Raw genomic sequence first — 21538 nt, forward strand, 5'->3', positions numbered from 1 at the left:
TCCACACGTCCCAAGAGATGCAATAGACAATGGCGACAAGACAGCGGCATGTGGCCAGGTTCCCGTATATCCAAGGCGCTGAATACATCATGTACAGGGAATTAGATTTCGCCCGCCCACAAATCAACAGCAATATTGATACATGCGACAAAGATTTCCATGGCAATCAGTATTATGACTGCGACCCCGTCAGCACATTTCGCACAACGTTCCAAAGACGCAGCCAAGCACGGGTAAAGGGACAGGCAACTCACCAATCCACTCGAGCTTCTCGCCGTGACCGTGACTCAACTGATCTTTCAGCACGGCCAACAGGTCGGCAATCACGTCTAGCCTCTCATTCAACAGACCCACGCGCTGGTCCATTTCCAGATAGCTCCTTACCGCTTGGTACATGGGCTCGAGCTGGGGCTCGACCCAGAAGAGCTCGGGGGTGTCGAGGACGGAGCCGTTGAGGTGGATTGCGATGCGGAGGATAAAGAGGTCGCCTATTTGCATGTTGATTTGTTTCCGGGAGAGATTGATTTTACCGGTGAGGGCGATGTGGGCTGGTATGTCTTTACAGGTATCGACGGTTGTGGCTATGAGTTCTTCGTACAGGGACGTCTGCATTACTGCAATCAGCATCGGGTTGCGTGTGCCATGGACGGATGGGGAAATGGGCATTACCTTTACGCTTTGGGCGAGTGCGTGGGATATGGCCAGCTTGATCATGTAGTTGTTCTTGTCTCTAAGTGTGATGAAATCATTGTATATCCGAGCCTGGTACTCGCGCGTGTAGTAAAAGTTGAAGCGCTCAGTCTCTACGTCATCGGGCGCTAGCTTTTCCAGCTCGAATTTGGCCAGCTCCTTGAGGAACTTGGTCTCTTGCGATTCCGTCATGCCCCATATGACAACGACTCCGTAGTCAAATAGGAACAATTCGGGCGTGTGGACTTGGGTATCAAAGTCCAACATGTCCTCTGCCGCGGGCGCTTCCTCGGTGACGGCAGGTCCCAGCAGGCTTTCATTGCCCAAATGACCAGGATCGGGAATGTTGTTGCCAGGAAACTCGTCACCGTAGCCAGAGTCGTGGCTTTGCAGGTGGCGCTGGGTCTCATCTTCCATGGTTTCGCTGCCGGTTGAGTGGCGTCGCTGATAGCTCCGGACAGGGTCGTGGTGAATTCTGCTTGGTTTGGTGTAGGAATAGGGCGTATAGATGCACTCATCGATAATTTTGGGATTGGCACCGCGGGCTTTGCCTCGCCCCTTGAGGAAGCGCATCAACGACTCCATGTGGTACTTGTCGGCTGTGCAATAGGCTGTGACCCGAGGTAGCCGATCGCGGTCGCTTTTGCCCAGTCTGGCAGCGTCTCTCCGTGCAGTGGGATCCTTGATTCTCGTGTACTGAGAGTAAACATCTCGGCCGCTCTCTTGGTCGTCCACACCATCTTCAAAATCGGTATTCGGCAAGAGCTTTAGCTTCTCCGTCTTCTTGGTACTTCGCTGAGGGCCAATCTTGGAGCCGAGGTATGGTTGAATTGTGGCGGGTGGGACGCTGCCGTGGTGATTGTGCCTTCCGAGCTTCTTGTTCAATGCGGAGAGGACAGGTGGGTTGACACGAGGTGGTCCGGCATGAGGATTGCTGGCGGATGAAGCGCTGCCTCGAGGTGAATACGAGTCGGGCTCGAAGGTCTTAGTAACGGGGTCAGGGCTGAAGGTGACGGTTCGCGCGCTTCGGGGCCGAGTCTCGGAGGGAGGACACGTCGGAGCCGTGGGAGGCGTGGGAGGCGTGGCGGGAATCAGGGGTGTGTTTTCGCAGATGACTTGGGGCTCCATGATGTCAAGCCAGAATGACCAAGTGTGGACTGGCTGATGTGCCTTTGAACGGGATCTATCGTGCACCGAGTTGCGGCGATGGCGGACGCAGGAGCTCTCTGGAGGTGTGGCCGACCGTCGAGGTTATTTGAGTTGCTGGATGAGATGGGGCGTCATAGCAAATAAATTAAAGACATCCAAGTGCATTTGGTTTCTGTGGATTGGAACAGGCTGGAATTTACTGCACGAGCGCATAGGGTGGCGGCGGCGGTGGTGATTGTTTTGGAGTTTTCGTTTGGCGTCGTCTGGATGTCGATACAATACAATGCACTAATCGACAGATGGGGCGTGGAAGTGGGGACTCGGGAGCTTGGGCTGCACGGCAGGCGCAAACGACACCTCTGTATTGGCGAATCACGATGGCCCAAATCGCCTTCACCTCACCACGCCAATTGATCTACGGGCCGTCCACGCGTACTCACCACAGCCATCACCTCGTCCTCCTAACCCATCTAACCCATGAAGAAGAACACCGTCGGCATAGAATCACAGTGCCAGGCGCCAGGGCAAATTCAAGATGAGCCAGGATACGAGCACGGGCGATCGGGATGATGTTGTCGAGGGTTTTGCGAGTCTCGACTCGGAGGCCGGGAGGGTCGCGTTTCGTCCGTCGGAAAGGAGAAGAATGAGACGAGGGAGGTGGCGAAGACCATGATCATCGTGGCTTTACCAGTAAGCACAGAGCGTGAAGAAAAAAAAAAGGTACCCAAGGTATCCTGCTGAGCAGCTTCGGGAGCCGGGTTGCTTAAGAACTTGCACATGACGGTGGGAATACGACAGTCATATGATGCATCTAATCTTCACGGATGGTCGGTGGCCGTCTGCAGCATACCACGCGGAGTGGCAATACTATGACTTCGAGGGTCATCTGACAGAATGGCATTATCCTGGTTCGTAACCAGAGAGCACCATCAGCAGGGCTAACGGTATGTGAGAAATACAAGCGCCATGAACCAAATAGACCATCGCATCCAGAGATGTAAGTTCCTGAGCGGGCAAGGGATATTCAAGTATTCGCCCATGCCCGCCCAAGTTCAATGTTTACAATATGAAACGACGAATCTTTAAAAAAAAAAAAAGCGTGACACTTGATCAAAATACTTCTCGTCCCAACCCGCCGAAAAGGCCTACCTAATCACCCTGCGCGAACCGATCAGTAAACTTGAAAGTCGCAAGACCCCTCTTGAAGTCCTCGACGATGTCCTCGGCGGCACCCTTGAAGAACACGCCAGCACCCTCGCTGGCTCCAGCAGCCGCGGCAACGTCCTTTGCCTTGCCCAAGAACCCCATTGGCTTGCCCCAGTTGAAGCCATCCGTGACAATCTGGGTGGGACGACCCGGGGGGAAGAGCGAAGACTTGTTCTTGGCGTCAAAGAGCTTCTGCGTGCCGTCAGCCACGACGATGCCGTCAAAGTCAACCGCCCCCGCGGCAGAGTAGGTTCGGTCGACGCCCGCGGCAAGAGTCTCGCCGACAACGACGACGGTGACTTTGCTAGACTCGAGGCTGTCCTTGAGAGACTTGGCCTGGGAGAGGGAGTCGCTCGACTCGGTCGAGGCTAGGACGCCGACGCGGAGGGTGGCGATGGTGGGAAGTGCCTGGCCAAAGATGGAGAGGCCCCGGGTCTTGTTATCGTGGTAGAACGTGTCATCGGGGGCGGGGGCATCAAGGCCAAGCGCTTTGCCGACGCGGACGGCCATGTCGTGGCTGACTTTGTTGAGCTGTACCAGGACGTTCTCCTGGACATCTTTGTTGACATGGCTCGTCTCGAACCGGATGGCGTCGATGAGAAACTGCTGTTCGACGGGGGTGATGGAGTTGAAGAACAGGCGAGGCTGGCTCCAGTGATCGAGGAAGGTCTGGCTTCGGCGTCGCTCGAGAGCGCCGGAAGCCTGGCGTCCCGGGGCGGTAAAGAAGCCTTTGCCTTGGGTCTGGTTGGCCTGCTTGGGAAATCCCTTGTTCAGAGTGTTTGGAGAATCTACCAGCCATCAGCAACTCTTCAGCTCTTTGGCCGCCGCAAACACGGCACACAAGCCACACGTCAACACGCGGGTGAAGACTTACAGGGGGCAGTGTTCTTGTGTATCAGGTTTTGGGCAGCGCCGTCCCTGTTGTTGTTGTGGATAGGAATGATGGGTCTGTTGATGGGGAGCTGTTCAAAGTTGGGGCCTCCATGCCGGTTCAGCTGCGTGTCTAGGTAGGAGAAAATGCGTCCCTGCAGCAGAGGATCATCTGTGAAATCAACACCTCGCACAATGTGACCGGGTTGAAACTGGGTTCGTGATTAGCCGTTTTGATCTATGCGAAATCCAAGCCCACCCGCGTCTCGTCTCGCCAACTTACCATGATTTGCTCCGTCTCGGCAAAGTAATTGGATGGATTGGCGTCGAGTCGAAGGAGGCCGAGAGGCTGCAGAGGAGCAAGCTCCTCGGGGATAATCTTGGTAGGGTCGAGAACATCAAAGCCAAAGGCGAGAGCCTGCTCCTCATTGATCATCTGAACATTGAGCTCCCACTCTGGGAAGTTGCCCGACTCGATGGCGTCAAAGAGATCCTGTCTGTGAAAGTCGGCGTTGCTTCCGGCGATGTGCTGCGCTTCGTCCCAGACCAGACTGGCCTTGCCTTGCTTGGAGATCCAGTGCCACTTGACGAGCTTGGTGTCGCCTTTCTCGGTCACGAGCCGAAAGGTGTGGACGCCGTGGCCGTCCTGAGATGGTCCATGTCAGCATTTTGCACGGAGCAAACGGCCGCGGCGGCGTGCGTCGTGCCGGGCGATGGGTAGACCTACCATGTGGCGGAAACTTCTTGGGATTCCATAGCCAGCCATGGCCCAGAACAAGGTGTGAAGAGTCGACGTCTCCTGGGAGAAAAAGTCCCACGCCGAGTCGTGGGCCGTGGCTGCCTGGGGGATCTCACTGTCGGAGCGCGGCTTGACGGAGTGAATGAGATCAGGGAACTGAATTGCGTCCTGGATGAAGAAGACGGGGATGTTATTGCCGACAATGTCAAAGTTGCCCTCGTCGGTGTAGCTAATCAGCCTGCCGTCAGCATACAAGGTGCCTTGGTGTTGTCGTCGTCTTCGTCGAGCAGGGAAGATGGAGGGTTCCTACTCACAGTCTGACTGCAAACCCGTGAACATCACGCGCCGTGTCGGCACTGCCCCGGGAGCCGGCGACGGTAGAGAAGCGGACAAACACCGGGGTCTGCTTGTCCTTTTCCGCCAAAAACGACGCAGCAGTGACGTTGCTAAAGTCGCCGTAGCTGGTAAACGTTCCGTGGGCACCGGCGCCACGAGCGTGGACCGCTCGTTCAGGAACCTACGGACACACACTCCCAGTCAGCGACTTGTCAGGGACTTGACGGAGATGCCGGCCTCCAAGACGGCGTCGGACAACGCGACTTACTCTTTCGTGGTCAAAGTGCGTGATCTTCTGGCGGAATATGAAGTCCTCCAGCAGGGTCGGGCCGCGCTCTCCAGCTTTGAGGCTGTTCTGGTCCTCAATGGGCCCGCCCACGTCGGACGTCAGGAAGCCGTCACTGTCGTCAACCTCGAAGCTTTTGAGGTGTTCACGAGACGACTCGGGCCGGCCTTCAGCCCTCGCAGCCAGGCGCGCTGGGTCGGCGAAGGGGCATTGGGAGGAGGCTAGGCTGGCCAAGGCCAAAGAAATGGCCGCAAAGCGAGTCTGAACCATGCTGACGTGCTCGTTACGAGGCGAAAATGGTGGATGGCCGGTCGGCGGTAGCTTTCAACGGGACATGGCGCACCAGGAGGCACAAGACGCCGGGCTGCATAGGAGGCGGCTCCGTCTACTTATACACCCAAGACCAACCTGTCGCGCCGGGCCTCATCACGCTGCAGGACGGAAGATGGCAACTGAAGCTAATGATGTAGTGAATGGCACGTTCAACGTTGTTCAAGGTACCCGCAAGGGTCTGCTGGGCTAGCTTTGAGCTGATTGCAGGACTCCAAGCCTCAAGGGGACCCATGACGTGGGACCAAAACGGTCGGTTCGTGTAATTCGTGTGTCCTGGATATTACATGTTTAAGCTAATGAACTGCCGATTGTGCTGGGAGGACAAGATGCTCTTGGCTGCCGCATGTGTATGTGTGTGCTCGTGCTACTTGATGAAGGACGTTGCAGTGTAACGAGCACCCCGGCATGCATCGAGTCAGACTCTCTCGTCTGCGTTGAGACGTTGAGTCGTTGAGTCAAGGCTCAGATAAGCAGGGCGAGCCGCGATAACAAAGGCTGGTCCACTCTCGGCTCGCTCATCCAGCATCTGCCGCGCAGGATAAGTTACACCGGTGTAGTTGAGACTGACGGCGGGCGTAATAACTGAGCGGTGCACGATTTTCGATGAGCTCTCTTTCCAGTTTGGCGAGGCCGATCCGCAGAGACTCGCAGCGCGTAGAATCCCACTCACTCAGACCAAGTTGTACCTCACCAACGACAGGACCAACAATGTCACGGCTCTCTCCTCATCCATCACCACGGGTAGCAAGCAGACAAGGCCACGGTGGACGTGGGTGGCCGTGGAACGTTGGTCTGGAACTCTGGGGATGGGATGGATATGCTTTAGCCACCATGGGGGGAAAAGGCCCGAGCTGATCTCTCGGCATCTTCCAAGCGGTGTCAGAAAACCCCATGTCCCCCAGGCCATCGACGTGGCCCCCCCGTCTCCATGACAGCAAGTGATTGACGTTCTCGTCGTCGCCCACGGTTGGTGATACTCGGTAGTTGGTGCTCCGTGCTCGGTGCGGAGCAGCTCCGTACATGAGTTGAGAAGCGTAATGTCTGAAAACCCATTGGCTCGGACGGTCACGGAGCCAAGATCAAGATGGGGACGGGATGCGCGCCGACGTTGCCATGCATCTACTCCATACTGCCCACATGAATGAATCAATCGACGGCAGGAATCAACGATCCAATCCGCACACCAAGTAGCTCGCGGCGCATGCAGTCAACATGACTGGCTGCATCCTTGATCTGCGAGTTCCTGACCTTCGGGACGGAAAATCACACCACCTCCACGCATCACTCCCCCTTCACCGAACGTCTCCCTTGCCAGACGGCGTCCAGACGTCCATTGTGCCGTGTCCAGTCCCCGAGGCATCTCAGGCTTCATCCTTGGTCGCAAAGGTCCTTCCGCTTCCCCCCTGCGTTATGGCGTAGTTCTGGACCCGTGGCGCATATCCCTGCGGGCTGTTGGGCAAGATGCCAAGACGCCAGCCAGTTTTCTGCTGGCATCGTATCGAGTATGGTATGGTCGCTCAACAACAACAGCAGGGAATAGGGAGTGCGGAGGATGGAGCATTGGTTTGTCGGAATCGCATCCCCAGAGCAGAAGGGAGGGAGGTGTAGCGAATGCGAGGGTGCCAATTTCTGGAAGCATCCACACCAACGGCTAACCTTAACCCTGACGCCAGCTCCAACCCTAACCAGTGCTCTCAGAAGCTGACCATGGCGGAAGGCGGTCCCCACGTCCGGTTGTTGTACCAGCAGCATTCCGACAAGTCACTTCTGAGGAAACCCGTCTCGGCCAGCACGGCGAGCCACAATCGGTTGATGCTGCATTGTTGGTCAGCACAATGTGAACGGCAGCAGCCAATCGCCGTCTGGTCGATCGTGACAGCCTCGCTGATGAGGTGACGAAAGGACGGCAGAGACACGAGGAGAGGCTGCGGGCCCATCCGTAAAGCCGCCTGCGCACAGCATCATGACCGCCGCCGCCGCCGCCACCGCCACATATATCAGCCAAGAGTGATTTCAACCGCAGAGCCAAAGTGCGCAGCACCGGAGGACAAGGAACGAGACCGGCTCTGAACATCCATCAGATGGTCGCGCCGCCCGACTCGTCGTAGACGTCGTCCGTGGCTGCGGGTCCTCTTGGCTTTCCTTTCATGGCCGCTTACGGAGTATCCGCGAAGACGTGTGTGCGACGAGACATGATGTTGCCAACTACAAACCTCCCCGCAACTTACAAGTCACATACTCCGTACATGTGCACACATTATGCACTCCATACGGCGTAACTAGAAATCGTCTTTCAGAACAACTTGGCCTCGTCACACCAACCAAGTGCGCCGCCGGCTCCAGCCAAAGTCCCGGCGGGGAAAGGGTCCATTACAGCTCGCCCAGTCACACCCGAATAGAAACAAGACAGACAAAAACAAACATGACAGGCGCGCAACAATAGTCAACTAGCAGCTAGTAGGTGCACCGCTGCACAAGCCTCGTGGGTGGTTCGGACTTGGCTCCATGTAACGCCAGTGCCGGGACGAGCATTCGACCCAAAACACAGCACAGACGGCCATGGCGTGCACGCCAATGATGCCAAGTCAGCCACGATTGAGGATTCCGTCCTTTGGAAAAGCAACACCAGGTCCGGCGTGTCACCAAGGGTCGTCGCGCTCTGCTTCGGTAGATGGCGCCAGTGCGTGCCGTAGCCTCGCGCCGTGGACGTTGGGATTGGAGCAAGGAATCTCTCACGCCTCGAGGGTAGGACTCAAGACGCAGTCCATCGCTCGGCGAGACAGATAAGATGGAAGAGTCCAAAAGGTTGAGGTCTCGGCAGATGATGGTGCCGGGTACCGGCAGATGCCAAGACGCACAGGCGCGACATGCAGGACACGCAACAGCAAGTGTTCAACGACAAGAACAAAATGAAACATCTACCTCCAGAAATTCAAGAGACGGCAAAGCTTGAGCAGCACAATAAAAAAAAAAAAGGAGCAAGCGAGTAATGATGAACCAAGATGTGCCCCCTAAAAAGCATCACATCACGCTCCGAGTATCCATGCCAAAAAAAGAAGAAGAGAAAAAAAGAGAAAAAAACAGCCCTGCTCAACCGAGATAAATTTCCACTTCGTCCCTTGCCTCGGCATCCCAAGCCTTTTGCAAAATGTGCCCAATGCCTCTCCTGTACGCCACGCCCGATATTCTCTCAATCCACAACACATTGACAAACTGCACCACGCCATCCTCGTCCATGCTCTCGGAAAACCTGTCCATGGGGAACACGTAGGAGCCCTTGCGCTCCATGGCGCTCGAAATGGCAATAAACTCGAGCTTCTCCTCGCCATCGTAGTTGGACGACTGAACCCCCAGCCAGCCGTCGTGGCTCCGCAGCTCCCCGACCCAGCGGTTGGACCGGCCAAAGATGTTGCCCACGGCCACGGGGGGGTTCGGCATGTCCCTGGGCGCCATGGAGATGGCGTAGTCGACGTCGAAGAAGGCAGCCGTCGTCCGGAAATGCAGCAACGGCAACGGCCCGGGCACGCTCAGCTCCGGCGGCCGCGGGTCGTGCGCGCCGTCCGCGGGCGCGTCCCCCACGGAGGCGGAAAGGGGAACGGGAGCAGGAACAGGAACAGGGTACTTGAACAGGGTGAAGGCGTCGCTGTCGTGCTTGAAGTGGCTGCCGGACCTGGACCACCCGGGGGGCAGGGCCAGGCCGGCGCCCTTGCGGGAGCGGAACTCGCGCATGCGCAGCCCGGCGTTGTCGATGGGCGCCGCGTTCGCCCTGTCCGACAGACTCCACGCCGCCACGAGCGTCTTGATGCGGAACGGGTGCGCGGGCTTGAACCTCTTGGACTCGTGTGCCCGCCTCGGCGCCGCCTGCGTCTCCTCGACGTAGTCCGCCGCGGCCCGCCACAGGGTCAGGTCGACGGGGATGCCGTCGAACCACCAGCCCATCCAGGACCACGACGGGAGGAACGGCGGCCGGGACATGGCCCGTCGCCGAATCGTCGCCTGCGGCCTCCACAGGAGCGCAACGTCCACGAACATGAGGGGCATGCCGTAGGCGAAGCCGCCCCGGAAAACGCGCGACAGCACGTGCGTGACGCCGGAGAAGGCGTCGATGGTGTCGTCCACCAGCGTGAGCTTCCTCGCGCTGTAGTCCATCGCCAGCCGGGCGTACTCGTCCATGTCCGGCCACGCGGCGTGCTGGAATCCCAAGGCCGCGTCGGACAGGCGATTCGTGCAGGCGGGCCTCTTGCCGCGAAGAACCTTGCTCATGTTTGTGGCGTTGCCCTCCCACAGGTCGCAGTGGCACTCCCAGGTGACGGCGTCCTCGAAGAAGAAGACTGCGCGTCTCGAGTAGAGGAGCTCCTGCAGCGTCCAGCCCCTCGTGTTCCACCTCGAGGACAGCAGCAACTCGCCGTGGCCCGGGTTGCTGCCCTGCCTCGGGGCCCGAGCAGGTCGGCGCGGATCCAGAGCAAGCAGGCCGGTGTGGACGTCGCCGTACGCCGAGACGATGGTCAGGCAGGCGTTGGCGAACACGTGGGCCATGTGCTCGATGTGCGCCGCCCTGTCGTCCTCGTCGTCCTGGACTATGCACATGCGGTCGACCCATAGGTGTCGTATTCCGAGCTTTTTCGAAAGCCACACGGCGTCGAGGATGGTCTGCGGCACACCCTTGTCGGGAAGGGCAAGTTGGTAGGCGTCGACGTTGGTGGTCAGCAGCTGGGCGACTGCGTCGGGGCCGGCATCTCGCGGGCTCGAGACCCCCCAAACGTAGCTGAGGGCCGAGTATCTGTCTGCGGGCTTGGAGCGGACCAGGCAGCGCTCATCGCAATCTATGAGGTAGGCCGGGCGCCAGGTCGGGCCGTCGTCGCCGTCGGTTCCGCTGCAGTGCGTGCCGTGTTGGGCATTGCAAGTGCTGAGCCATTCTCGAATGCGCGGGATGGGAGACTGCCTGGGCGCGGCGGCGGCCGAGGTCGACGTGCGACGCTGCACGGCAGCCGACGTTTCCTTGCGGGCCTGGTTCAAGGTGCCGAGGATACGGTCGGTGATGCTGAAGCGTCTGCTCTGGGTCGGGTCGCGATCTCGGTCGCGGTCTCGGTCACGGTCCCGGTCACGATCCCGCGCTCGGTCTTGCTGCGGTGATGGAGCCGGCTCAGGCATGGCTAGCGACCTGGGAGAGCGTGGGCGCGCGCAAGGGAACCATCACAGGCGGGGGAGTAAACAAGCACAATATGTCGAGGCTGTCAGAAGCAGGCAGTCAGGCAGGCAGGCAGGCATCGCACGATGGTTTTGTGCCATGGCCCGAGCAGCGGGTAGCGGGATGGTGGACGGTGCGCCAGAGCTCGAGTGGTGCTGCGTCATGAGCTGAAGCTTGCGTCAACATCGAACCTTGACTTGACACTTGTTGGCGAGCTGCAGCCCAGCAACCAGACACTGGGCGGTGGGCACCTCGGGTGGACACTGGACACGACACGGCCCAGTCGGGGAGACTTGCAGTCTGTGCATGTACTGCAGTACGGAGTACATGGGCATTGTCGGCAGCCGACACGGACCAGACCAGAGACGGCCCAACAGACTTTGGCAACCAGACCAGCGGTGAGAATAGGGCATCGATCAAATGAAAAGCGTCCCATTGTCTGAACGAAAGCGCGTCCTGCTGCCTCAGCACCCTACTTAGCTTACTTGAGTGCTCAAGTAGTTACTTGGCCATCTCCCGCGCACCGCCGCGTCCTGTGACACTTGGCAGGCTGCAGCGGCCGCACGGGACCGACGCCAGTGGAGACGCCAGTGGAGACGCCGCTGCCGTCGTCGAGCCGCAGCCCGCAGCCCGCGGCGACGACGACGACCGCCCAACATCATCACGATTCACCACTGCTCCCCGTCCACGTCGCCTCGCCCACGGCCATGTAGACAGAGCCGCGCAGTCACGATGAATCGCTCAAGACCCGGCCGCCGCTCCCAAGCAGAGCAGTACGAGCCGCTGGCCACCTCGGACGGCGCCGCGGCCGAGCCCGCCATCCCCCGCGACACCACCGAGTGTCCCTTCTCGTGGATGGAATACACCATCTTTGGCATCCTCGGCGTCGCCATGCTCTGGGCCTGGTGAGTCCAGTCCTCCCCCAAAGCCCAGCCGGGCCGCCAAAAAATAAAAACCCCCCGCTGACCACAAAAAGGAACATGTTCCTCGCCGCCGCGCCCTACTTCAGCTCGCGCTTCGCCGCCGCGCCCTCCATCCAAAGCACCTTCCAGTCCGCCATCCTGACCGTCTCGACAATCACCAACCTCTCCGCCCTCCTCGTCCTCAGCAACCTCCAGTACGCGGCCTCGTACCCGTTCCGCATCAACCTCGCCCTCACAATCAGCACCGTCGTCTTCGCCCTCCTCACCTTCTCCACGACCACGTTCCTCGCCGCCAGCCCAAGCGCCTACTTCGCCTTCCTCCTCGCCATGGTGGCCCTCTCGTCCTGGGCCACGGGGCTCATACAAAACGGCGCCTTCGCCTTCGCCGCCAGCTTCGGACGCCCCGAGTACATGCAGGCCCTCATGGCCGGCCAAGGCGTCGCCGGCGTCCTCCCGGCCGTGGCCCAACTCACGTCCGTCCTGCTGTTCCCGCCCGACGACGACCCGGACGCGAACCCGGACGCGAACCCGGGCCCGGCGGGCAAAGGCGAGACGGCCGCCTTCCTCTGCTTCCTCGCCGCTGTGGCCGTCTCCGTCGTCACCCTTGTCGCCCTCATCCCCCTCGTCCGGCGACACGACCGCCGCCTCCGTGGCAAACTGGCAGACCGCATGGCCGAGTCCACCGACAGCGTCCACGACGTGGAGCGCGCCGCCAGAAGGGTCACGTCCCTCTGGGCCCTCTTCCTCAAGTTGCCCTGGCTGGCCGTCGGCGTCGCCGTCACCTTCGCCGTCACCATGTTCTTCCCCGTCTTCACCGCCAAGATTCGCTCCGTCGACGAAGGCGCCGGCGCCCTGTTCCGCCCCGCCGCCTTTGTCCCTCTCGGCTTTGTCTTCTGGAACCTGGGCGATTTGGGCGGCCGCGTTGCGACCATGCTGCCCTTCACCCTCGGCGACAGGCCGTTTCTGCTGTTCCTGTGTTCTGCTGCGCGGCTTGCCTTCCTGCCCCTGTACCTGTTGTGTAACGTTGGCGGGCGGGGCGCCGTCGTCCCCAGTGACTTTTTCTACCTGTTTGTTGTACAGCTCACCTTTGGCTTCACAAACGGATGGTTGGGCTCGAGCTTCATGATGGCTTCGGGAGAGTGGGTCGATGAGGGGGAGCGGGAAGCAACAGGCGTTTTCATGGGCTTGTGTCTGGTCATAGGTCTCACCGTGGGCAGTTTGCTCAGTTTCACCATTTCTGATATATAAATGTCATCATGTGCATGTGACCCATTCATCGATAGCGGCGCTGGCTGGTATTTTAACGCATTAATATAAAGAAGTTTCGCAAAAGATTCGAGTTGCCCGGAGACTTTTTGAACCAAAAAAAAAATAAAATAAAGAAGAAGAAGAAGAAGAGGAAGAAAAGGCCAGATCAGGACCGGACTCGTGTGCCGTCCCCGCCGCAAAAATCGCAATGCCAATGTCCCCCCCACCATCGCCATCAACAGCGGGCTGTGCATTCTCCCAACGCCAAGCTAAGTCTGACAAGCGCCGAGTCTGATGATGATGCTACCCAACGCCTCACTCATGATGGATTGCCGCCCACGATAAGAGGCCAGTGCGTACACTGAAGCCTTCGCGCCATGAATCTCGTCAAGTGATTGACAAAGGAAAACATGAAAACGAAAACAAGTCCTAGAATATATCACCATCTCCCAGTCTTCATGATGCCAACCTTTTTCGCACAGGTTTTGTGAAATCCGGCGCCTCCCTTTTGCATGGTTCCAGAAGTCGCTTGAGCACGCCAGTATTCGTTTGATATCTGTGAATCTTGGTCCCTGCAGGCACGTGATTTGGCATGGTATGCTGCTGCGGGTCAACGTCAAACCTATCGTCTTTGGCATCGTGAATTTCAATAATCGCAATGTCTTTTTTGGACACGGTCGGCACATGCTCAAGGAGACAAAGGGTTGGCGGCCTGTAAAAGGCACCGTCGCAAAAAATCCATTCGGCCGTATAGAACCCCTTCTCTATGAGTTCTTCCTCGACGCCTCTCCATCTTTCGAGCTTGATCTGAGGGTCTTTCCAGTCAAAATCACCGAACCTGATTCGCACAGATGATGTGTATATCTGGGCAAAACATGTGCAGTCGCGGAGCGTCATGGCCAGAGGGAAGAACGGGTCCGTCGACGCGGCATACAACGGACCGACCGTGTCGTGAATGTCTTGCTGGACTTTCAAATCTCGAATGGCCGGTTGGGTCGGGATACTCCCCAGGGCTTCCAAGTAAAACTCGTTGCGACCTTGGTTTTCAAGATGCGGCGCCATTCGGAATGGGGAGTGGACTGGCCAGGGGGAATCCGAACTGATGAGGGCCAGAGGGCATGGTTTCTGTTCTGGAAGTGCTTTATTCCTCGACAAGTCTTTGACGAGGTTTCGCAGCTCCATGGCGCACTGGCGGCACCTGATGGCATTTTTTGGAGCAGAGGGGGACTGCGACAGCCACTTAGGCTTAAACTCGACGAGAGTGCAAGTCTCTGGGTCTTGAATGCGGTCAGCTCAAGGGCTACGGATACATGTACGGGGGGAAAAAAAAGAGGAAGAGGGAGGGTTATCCAAGTCATTATCCTACCTTGAGGTCGCATGTCCTCTACTAGGAACCCCAGGTCAGTCTCCCCGACATAGGTCCCTTTGAACTTGTCCTTGCGGGTGTGGTCTATAGTCCGAAGAATGTTGTTGAGCTCCTGGATGATGCCCGTCTTGTGGAGCACCACCAGCTCCTGGTTCACTACGTGGTCGCCGAGAATGGGTTTGATTGCTGTTTGGAGAAACTGCTGCTGAAGAATATAGTTGTAGGTGGGTGCAGCCCCGAGCGACGGCACCTTGGCAACTCTCAAAAGATATCCTACCATGCCTTTTAGCGGCACGCCATGATGAAGGGGATCTATTTTGCCTCGTCCTGACGCAAGGGAAAAGAGAAGGACGGGGAGAGGGGGGCTCTCACCTTTGAAGTCACGACCTGCACGATCGCGAGATGGGACCTTGATCTCAAAGACGGCATTGGCGGAACCCTCGCCGACCAGCTTGACAGGTTTGGTGCCGGTGGGAAGTCGCTTGAGGCAGTGATGGTGCTGTCCCGAACAGTTCATAGGACATGGTTCGCTGCCGAGGGCCTTGAGCATGGCCATGTCGTGGGAAGTCAACCAGGCATCATCGTGGTCAGGGCGGGATTGAGCGTCTTGTATAGCGGCGTCGAGGAAGGAGCCATGGTTGGAAATGGGAGTCTGGGCGAGATCAGATGAGTTGTCATCGAAGCAAGGCTCGGCGGCGTCGCCTTGATTGGAGGCAGATTCTTCGCTGCTGGGCTGGGGTGGCACGAGATGCAAGGCCATGATTGGAGCCCCCGACCCTGCAGGATGATGCTGCAAGGCACTGCAACAACGGCGAGGGGGCACACTGCAGGGCTGGCTCAATCAATGGCTGGATACGGAGCAGAAGGCGGCCTCTGATGCCCCAGGTCTGGTCGTGTCTTGGGCGTGCGTGCGTGCGTGCGTGCGCAACCGGAAACAAAGAGACGGACGGGGGGCCCGCAGGGACGTGTTGGCCCGGTTTTTGGTTGTGCTCGAGGACGGGCTGAAGAGGGCATCGGGCGGTGCGTCCTGCGACGCCGGGGCTTGGACCTCAAGCCCAGCTTCAATTCAGCTCGACTGTCCAGGACGACTGGCCTAGCTCTGCGAGGGGGAGCGGCCTGGCGGGCGAAGCTGGCCAAGATGGAAATGTAATGTCTGCTCAAGTGGTGAAGGATGGGAAAAGTGGCGAGGCGGGTGGATTGTACTCGCTGTCCAAGTCAGGCTGGGCAGGTACTTGTTATATGCTCGGTTGGATGCAAGGTTTACCTTGACCGTCGACTGTCTGTCGCCCATGCCCATGCCCATGTCTTTTTTTGTCATTACCAAGAGTCGAGTACCCAGGCCCCAGTGCCCGGTACGCCAGTGCCCTAGGGCTTGTTTGGGAGGCAAGCCAGCCCAGTTCCGACATGGACCCTGACGTGTTATTTATTAGTTATCACCTCTTGGTGAAGCAACTGACGAGTCGAGCGGTCCGGTCCGGTCCGGCCTGGGCCTGGTCTGCCATCTATCAAGCCACCTGGTCCAGGTGGTCATAGACTCATCACCTACGTAATGTAATTCGTGGTGACGGTGATCGGTTCGGTTGGTTCGGGTTCGGGTTCAGGTTCAGGTTCAGCTGGTTCAACTCGACATTGATGCATGTTGGGTCAGTCCATGTTGTTTGCAATTGATTTGGACACCAGACCAGCAAGGCACACGGTGACAGGCCGGCCACTTTAGAGGAACGGAGTAGGTCGCAGGCGCATGGACTGGCTCTGTCGTGGCATCCGGATGCATCAAGCAAGCAGGCTGCTCGTGAGTAGTAGCAGGTGAAGATGACGACGATTCATCAACAGTGAATGTAATGTTCACGTCGAGGGAGCCAGCAGCAGCTGTTGGTTGGCTGCTTGCCTGCCAACTTCAACTTTAAGTGGCCCCAAGTGGCAGGTTCCAACCCAGCAAGAGGCGGTCTGGGACTCTGGGGGGGCCTCGCAGCGGCACGCAGGCAACAAGTTACAACCAGACAAGCCAGTACCGAGTACGTCGACGTTCATCGTGTGTGCAGCTACTTGGGCCAGACCCAAGTATTGACCGACTTGACCTTGTTTCCAGACTCAACCAACGCCGTCCTCACCACTTGAGCTTGAGTGTTGCTGCTCGTTTCATGTCACCTCTGCCAACCCATCTACGGTCTGCCACTCGAGAGTTGAGACCAGTTGCACCGAGGCGCCAATTACTTACTGCGTGTGCATGTGGATGGACCTCAACATGGAGCCAGAAAGTGCTTCTTCCACCTGCTCATCCAACTGCCAACGTACCGAGACCGTGTAACTAAAAACACCCAGTCGACTCATCATCAATGTCTTCTGTCTCCGCCGTCGACCAATTGCTTCAGTTGAGATTGACTGCTCTAGCCTCTCGGGCATCCGGAGCCCATCTCGTCGCATCCCGCCCCATCCAACCAGACGGTTTAGTACCAGGTCAGACAACCAGTGCAGATGCGAAATTTTGAGTGCATATAGGCCTTGTGCCTTGTCGAGCACAACGAGACTCCCATGAATCGGACATGAACCCCTGGGGGAGCACAAAAGGGATTTTGATCTGTGTTATTTACGGAGGATTATTCCTCTTCTTGGCCGACGTTGCACGACTTCCCCCGGCACAACCATGGTTCCACCGAGGCGTATATTACTCGATCTCGATGCAACAACCTCAATGAACACACGGACGCCGCCCCCGGACGCCGGTACATGGCCTTCGACACGGCTCAAGTGATGTCATGCGAAGGCATCCGCTGGGTTCCATTATTAGGGTGGTTTAGTCGAGTCGTTGGGAAGCAGACGATTGGCAGACTCGGCCATGGCCTAGAATCTAGATGCACGCATGGGCGGGAGGGACGGAGCTGGAGAGTCGAGACGAGTTGTCAGGGACTCGGGGCCTTGGATGCTTTGAAAGGACTGGAAAGCAAACAAGAGCAAAGAAAAGAAAAGCATCTAAGAAGAGACAGAAGGAGAGGAAAACCCAGACTGGACGCACAGCACGTAACCTACTTGGCAGGTACGCACTCCCCTCGGTAGGGACCTTGTGCGGCCGTGAGGATCCCCGAAATCGGTTCAGACAACTAACAACTACACCAACTACCAGGTACTTACAACTCACTGTAGTAGGTTACCCAAGGTCAACCACAAAACGACGGCGTACAAAGCGGACGGCGTCCTCCGAAGCCGTCGCACGACGCAGCACAATGGATGGATGCTTGGTAACCAACAGAGAGTCAACACAAGGCCATTGAGTCTCGACGAGTCTCGCTCAGCCGCATCTCGCGTTGAACACGTTTTCCCTCAGCTGCGTCAATCTCGACGCTTGGAGGAGATGCATGCGTGTCTCGCGCATCGGGCCAGGGAACCGAGAGCCACGGTCCACGGACCACGGAGAAGACGAACAAATATAGCACCCCTCCCTCATGCAACCTCTTGTGCTTGTGCTTGTGCTTGTGCTTGTGCCTGTTGTGCTTCCACCATCACGACTGGACTGGTGCGTCACGCGAGCAGAAGGCCAATGCCAACGGCGCGACACCACCACCGCCACCATCAGATATCAGATGACGGAACCATGGCTGCCACGGCGCTGAGAGAGAGTCGAGCCGAGTGGTGCGTCGTGGTTGGGTCACGGAGTGGTCGCCAGTAACAACAACACGTGCCGGTGCGATGTGATGCGTGATGCGTGATGCGTGATATGTCACGTCTGGGGTGAGTGGCGGCAGGGCATAATGCGAGAGAGGGTGAAGTCAAAGACAGACGCGATGTGAATTGCCGTTGGTATCAACGCAACTTGATAAAACGCAGCTGGACTACCTAAATACGTGGATCAAGTACTCCGTACAAAGCACGTACCCATCTCGGCACGTAAGGAGGTACGTACCCAGGTACTTGGGTAAGTACTAGTACTTCAGTAGCGAAGGTCAACTGGCGTTTTCCCCAATATCTCGGCGGGGCTACCCCTGCAAGAGACGCCGTTCTCACCCGGGGAACACTGGAAAGAAAGCCTGTGCATGCGCAGTAACCAGTTGATGTTGTATGTTGTGGGCGCTGGCGCGCTAGCAGCACCTTGCCAGTGGCCCAGTGGGCAGTGGGCACTATCCTCGAGGAGTCAGGCGGCCCACTTGCACCCGCCAATGGGAGCGGGATGTGCGTGTGTGGGGTGTGTGTGTGTGTGATTTTTTTATTTTTTTTTGGGGCCCTTTCGGCAGCGGAACCACAACAAACCTCAGGCAGGCCAAGGCCAGTATGCGCTCCCGGGAACCCGCCTCTTCCCGCTGTGGCTCAATCCGTAGGTGTCACCACCTCGCCTCCTACGAAGCAAGCTTCATCAAGCACTCTTCGTTCTCCTGTCCGGCCCCCGTCAAGCTTGAGTACACACGCCGTCGTCGGCTTAGACAAAGACGAGTGCCTTTCGCGACGCACGCATTGCCCCGAGCTCGAGTCTTGTCCGCTACTCAAGTCCGACCGAAGCAGCCGTTTTGCGCGGCCCCATCCGTCCATCTCCCTGCCTCATGAGCGCGAGGCGGTTGCGATAGCCATCCCAACATGGCCTTCAACTTCAACTGGTCGCCGCTCACTGCGGACGCTGAATTCTACCGTCGAGCGCGTGATCTGCTCACCAAGGCCCTGAACAAGTCACCGAAGCCGCCCATCATCGTCGACGACGTCTTCGTGAGCGAGTTCAACCTGGGCACCGTGCCCCCCGACCTCGAAATCCTCGAGATTGGCGACCTCGCCGAAGACCGATTTCGAGGCATATTCAAAATGTGCTACTCCGGCGATGCGTTCCTTACCTTGAAGACACGGGTTCAAGTACGTTGAATCACATCTCCTTCCAACTCTGTTCGCGCCGTCACTCCATGGCCGCCTGGTGTCGCGACGCCTCCGAGAATCCCCGACTCCCTTCCGTTCGCCCACGGAGGGCCATGCGCCACGCAATCTTGGCAAAACACACCATGATGCCTATGAAATGCTGTCGGCGAGGTGAAACCCTCTTGTCCTCTGATTGACCTCGTTTCGCGAGACCCCCAACCCCGAGCCTCGAAAAGCTTTTTCCAGCAGGTCGCGCCAGACAAAGCTGTCTGACCCGCTCAAAGCTTCCCTCCGGCCTCCATCGCCTGTCTTTCACATTGAACAAGGCACTTGAGAATCACCGCGCGTCTTGGAAGCGCGTCCCCCAATTGAAATTAAACCGCGAAAAAAAAATCTACACGCAACACGTCCTGCTTCCAGGGTGTCGCGTAATGCCGGGAAATGACCAGGGGCCCGTGCAAGGTCCACCCAGTCCATAGTCATCTTCTGCTGACAACTTTCTAAAAATAGGCGAATCCGTTGAATACCTACCTCGACTCCAAACCGTCCTTCACATCGCCTCGACCTCTGGCTGCCGCTTCAGGTCTTACCATACCCCTCTCAATTACCTTGTCCGACATTAAACTCTCCGCCTTCATCATCCTGGTCTTCTCCAAGCAAAAGGGTCTGACCTTGGTGTTCCGGAATGATCCGCTCGAGTCTCTCAAGGTCTCATCGACCTTTGATTCCATACAGTTTGTCCGCGACTACCTGCAACGCACGATTGAGCAACAACTCCGCAACCTCATGATGGACGAGCTTCCTGCCATCATTCACAGACTATCTCTGCAGCTGTGGTGCCCTGACCAGGCGAACAAGGGCACCGAGACTCCAGAGGAGGCTGCCGATGTAAAGGGCGCCGATCCGTTTGCAAGCCCGCCGTTGGATCCCGTCGATGCCAATGGTAATCTTCTGGACTACAATACCGTTTCAGAACTCACATTGAACGGCGGTGGTGAGATGCAATACTTGTTCTCACAGAAGAACTTGCTTCGTCTGGCTGCATTGACGGATTCACATCGAACCCTGTCTCTCTTTACTCCAGGCATCAAGGATGTCGTTTTCCGCGCCTGGTCTGGCTTCGGAGACCGTTCTGAGCCGACCAGTCCTCGACCTGCCACTCCCGGCCTGGCAAAGACTTCATCCCTGCCCACGGGCGGCAGCACGACCTATACCTTCTCTGATCCCGGAAGCACAGCTCACGGGTATTTGCCGTCGAGGCCGTCCTTCGTCAGCCTCAACTCGGCCGTCAATGGCACTGCTCATGGTGCCAGCCACCGGTCAAGACCTGGTCGAAAGAAGAAGAACAGAGTCGTCAACCTTCGACGGGTCAAGTCAGAAGCTGGCTCCTCCGACGTCGCATCCAACGACGACATTTCCGACACTGCGTCAGTCAATGTGCCATCATCAGAACCCGTCATATCCACCCCCGTCCCAGAGGAGCCCACGGCCGGTGGTGGCCCAAGCATCGAACAAGCACCCGCCGGCAAGGTCCGCTTCAGGCCCGCTCACCGGGAGCACGTCCTACCCATCCGCCAGGCTCTCATGTCCGACCTTTACAAGAAGAAACTCGACCAGCTGGCCTCGGCACGGGACGAGGCGAAAAACACCGAGTCTGTCAGCAGGACGTACGACATGATTACCGAAAAAGCACCTTTCGATAAGCATGGCAACCCCATCCGTGACCAACAAGCTCAAACGAGCAACTCATCGGATACGTCGTCCGTCATTCTCGAGCAAGCGTGGATCATGAAGATGGCTGGCGAAATAGCCCGTCGTGTATACGACGAAAAGAACCGCCAACGAGGCATTTGGGAAGAGGGAGAGGGCGCTCCCCCGCCTGCCTATGAAGCTGCAACTCACTAGGCCAACCCGTCCGAACTGTGCCGCAGGCATGAAGAAGACAATGTACATGATTGATTCGCTCGTTCAGACCGCAATCGCCACGCCGCTGGCGTCTGCGGAAGCGTTTTTCCCTTGTGTTCCCCCACTCTCCCCCGGGCCAGGTACACCACATTATTGCAGTGTACATGGCCCGCGAGCGTGTCTGAGCGTTGTGACTTTTTCTGGTTTCGATGGTTCAAGCCATGTTTTATTTTGTATTTATATTATATTCTATTTTTTTCCCTTCCTCCGAGGGGGGGATTCTTATACCCGTGGAGGAATCGGTTTGAAAGGCGAAGTTGGAGAGATGCACATTCACGTTTTCCCTCGCTGGTTTGAAGCGACACGCGCGGTCCCAGGTGGATTGGCGGGCTGTTGGTACACGTTTTAATGAGACGGGGGGACCGGGAGGCGACAACTTGAATGGGATGGGATGGGCACAGGAATGGAA

At 57.7% G+C, this 21538-nt stretch overlaps 6 protein-coding genes across 6 annotated transcripts; 2 read left to right on the plus strand and 4 right to left on the minus strand.

Annotated features, from left to right (window-relative positions):
- Positions 1-101: 101 nt before the first annotated feature.
- MAM_02300 (sporulation protein RMD1) lies at positions 102-1818 on the minus strand (the record flags this gene model as incomplete). The annotated part of the gene is made up of 2 exons (XM_040821099.1): positions 102-178; positions 255-1818. 2 exons carry the CDS (start codon positions 1816-1818, stop codon positions 102-104), a joined length of 1641 nt encoding a protein of 546 aa, XP_040680513.1.
- A 1170-nt stretch (positions 1819-2988) lies between these two features.
- Positions 2989-5546, minus strand: MAM_02301 (catalase; the record flags this gene model as incomplete). The annotated part of the gene is made up of 6 exons (XM_040821100.1): positions 2989-3833; positions 3920-4127; positions 4199-4561; positions 4643-4892; positions 4969-5171; positions 5259-5546. 6 exons carry the CDS (start codon positions 5544-5546, stop codon positions 2989-2991), a joined length of 2157 nt encoding a protein of 718 aa, XP_040680514.1.
- A 3153-nt stretch (positions 5547-8699) lies between these two features.
- Positions 8700-10760, minus strand: MAM_02302 (tol protein; the record flags this gene model as incomplete). The annotated part of the gene is made up of 1 exon (XM_040821101.1): positions 8700-10760. The coding sequence occupies one exon, from the start codon at positions 10758-10760 to the stop codon at positions 8700-8702; it is 2061 nt and encodes a 686-aa protein (XP_040680515.1).
- Positions 10761-11529: 769 nt separating this feature from the next.
- MAM_02303 (nucleoside transporter family) lies at positions 11530-12968 on the plus strand (the record flags this gene model as incomplete). The annotated part of the gene is made up of 2 exons (XM_040821102.1): positions 11530-11702; positions 11774-12968. 2 exons carry the CDS (start codon positions 11530-11532, stop codon positions 12966-12968), a joined length of 1368 nt encoding a protein of 455 aa, XP_040680516.1.
- A 456-nt stretch (positions 12969-13424) lies between these two features.
- MAM_02304 (Inositol-pentakisphosphate 2-kinase) lies at positions 13425-15094 on the minus strand (the record flags this gene model as incomplete). Its single annotated transcript, XM_040821103.1, has 3 exons — positions 13425-14245; positions 14335-14607; positions 14707-15094. The coding sequence occupies 3 exons, from the start codon at positions 15092-15094 to the stop codon at positions 13425-13427; spliced, it is 1482 nt and encodes a 493-aa protein (XP_040680517.1).
- A 3803-nt stretch (positions 15095-18897) lies between these two features.
- MAM_02305 (mitochondrial distribution and morphology protein 34) lies at positions 18898-21069 on the plus strand (the record flags this gene model as incomplete). The annotated part of the gene is made up of 2 exons (XM_040821104.1): positions 18898-19164; positions 19675-21069. 2 exons carry the CDS (start codon positions 18898-18900, stop codon positions 21067-21069), a joined length of 1662 nt encoding a protein of 553 aa, XP_040680518.1.
- Between the last annotated feature and the right edge of the window lie 469 nt (positions 21070-21538).

Source organism: Metarhizium album (assembly GCF_000804445.1).
Source record: "Metarhizium album ARSEF 1941 chromosome Unknown scaffold_4, whole genome shotgun sequence".
Taxonomy (NCBI): Eukaryota; Fungi; Ascomycota; class Sordariomycetes; order Hypocreales; family Clavicipitaceae; genus Metarhizium; species Metarhizium album.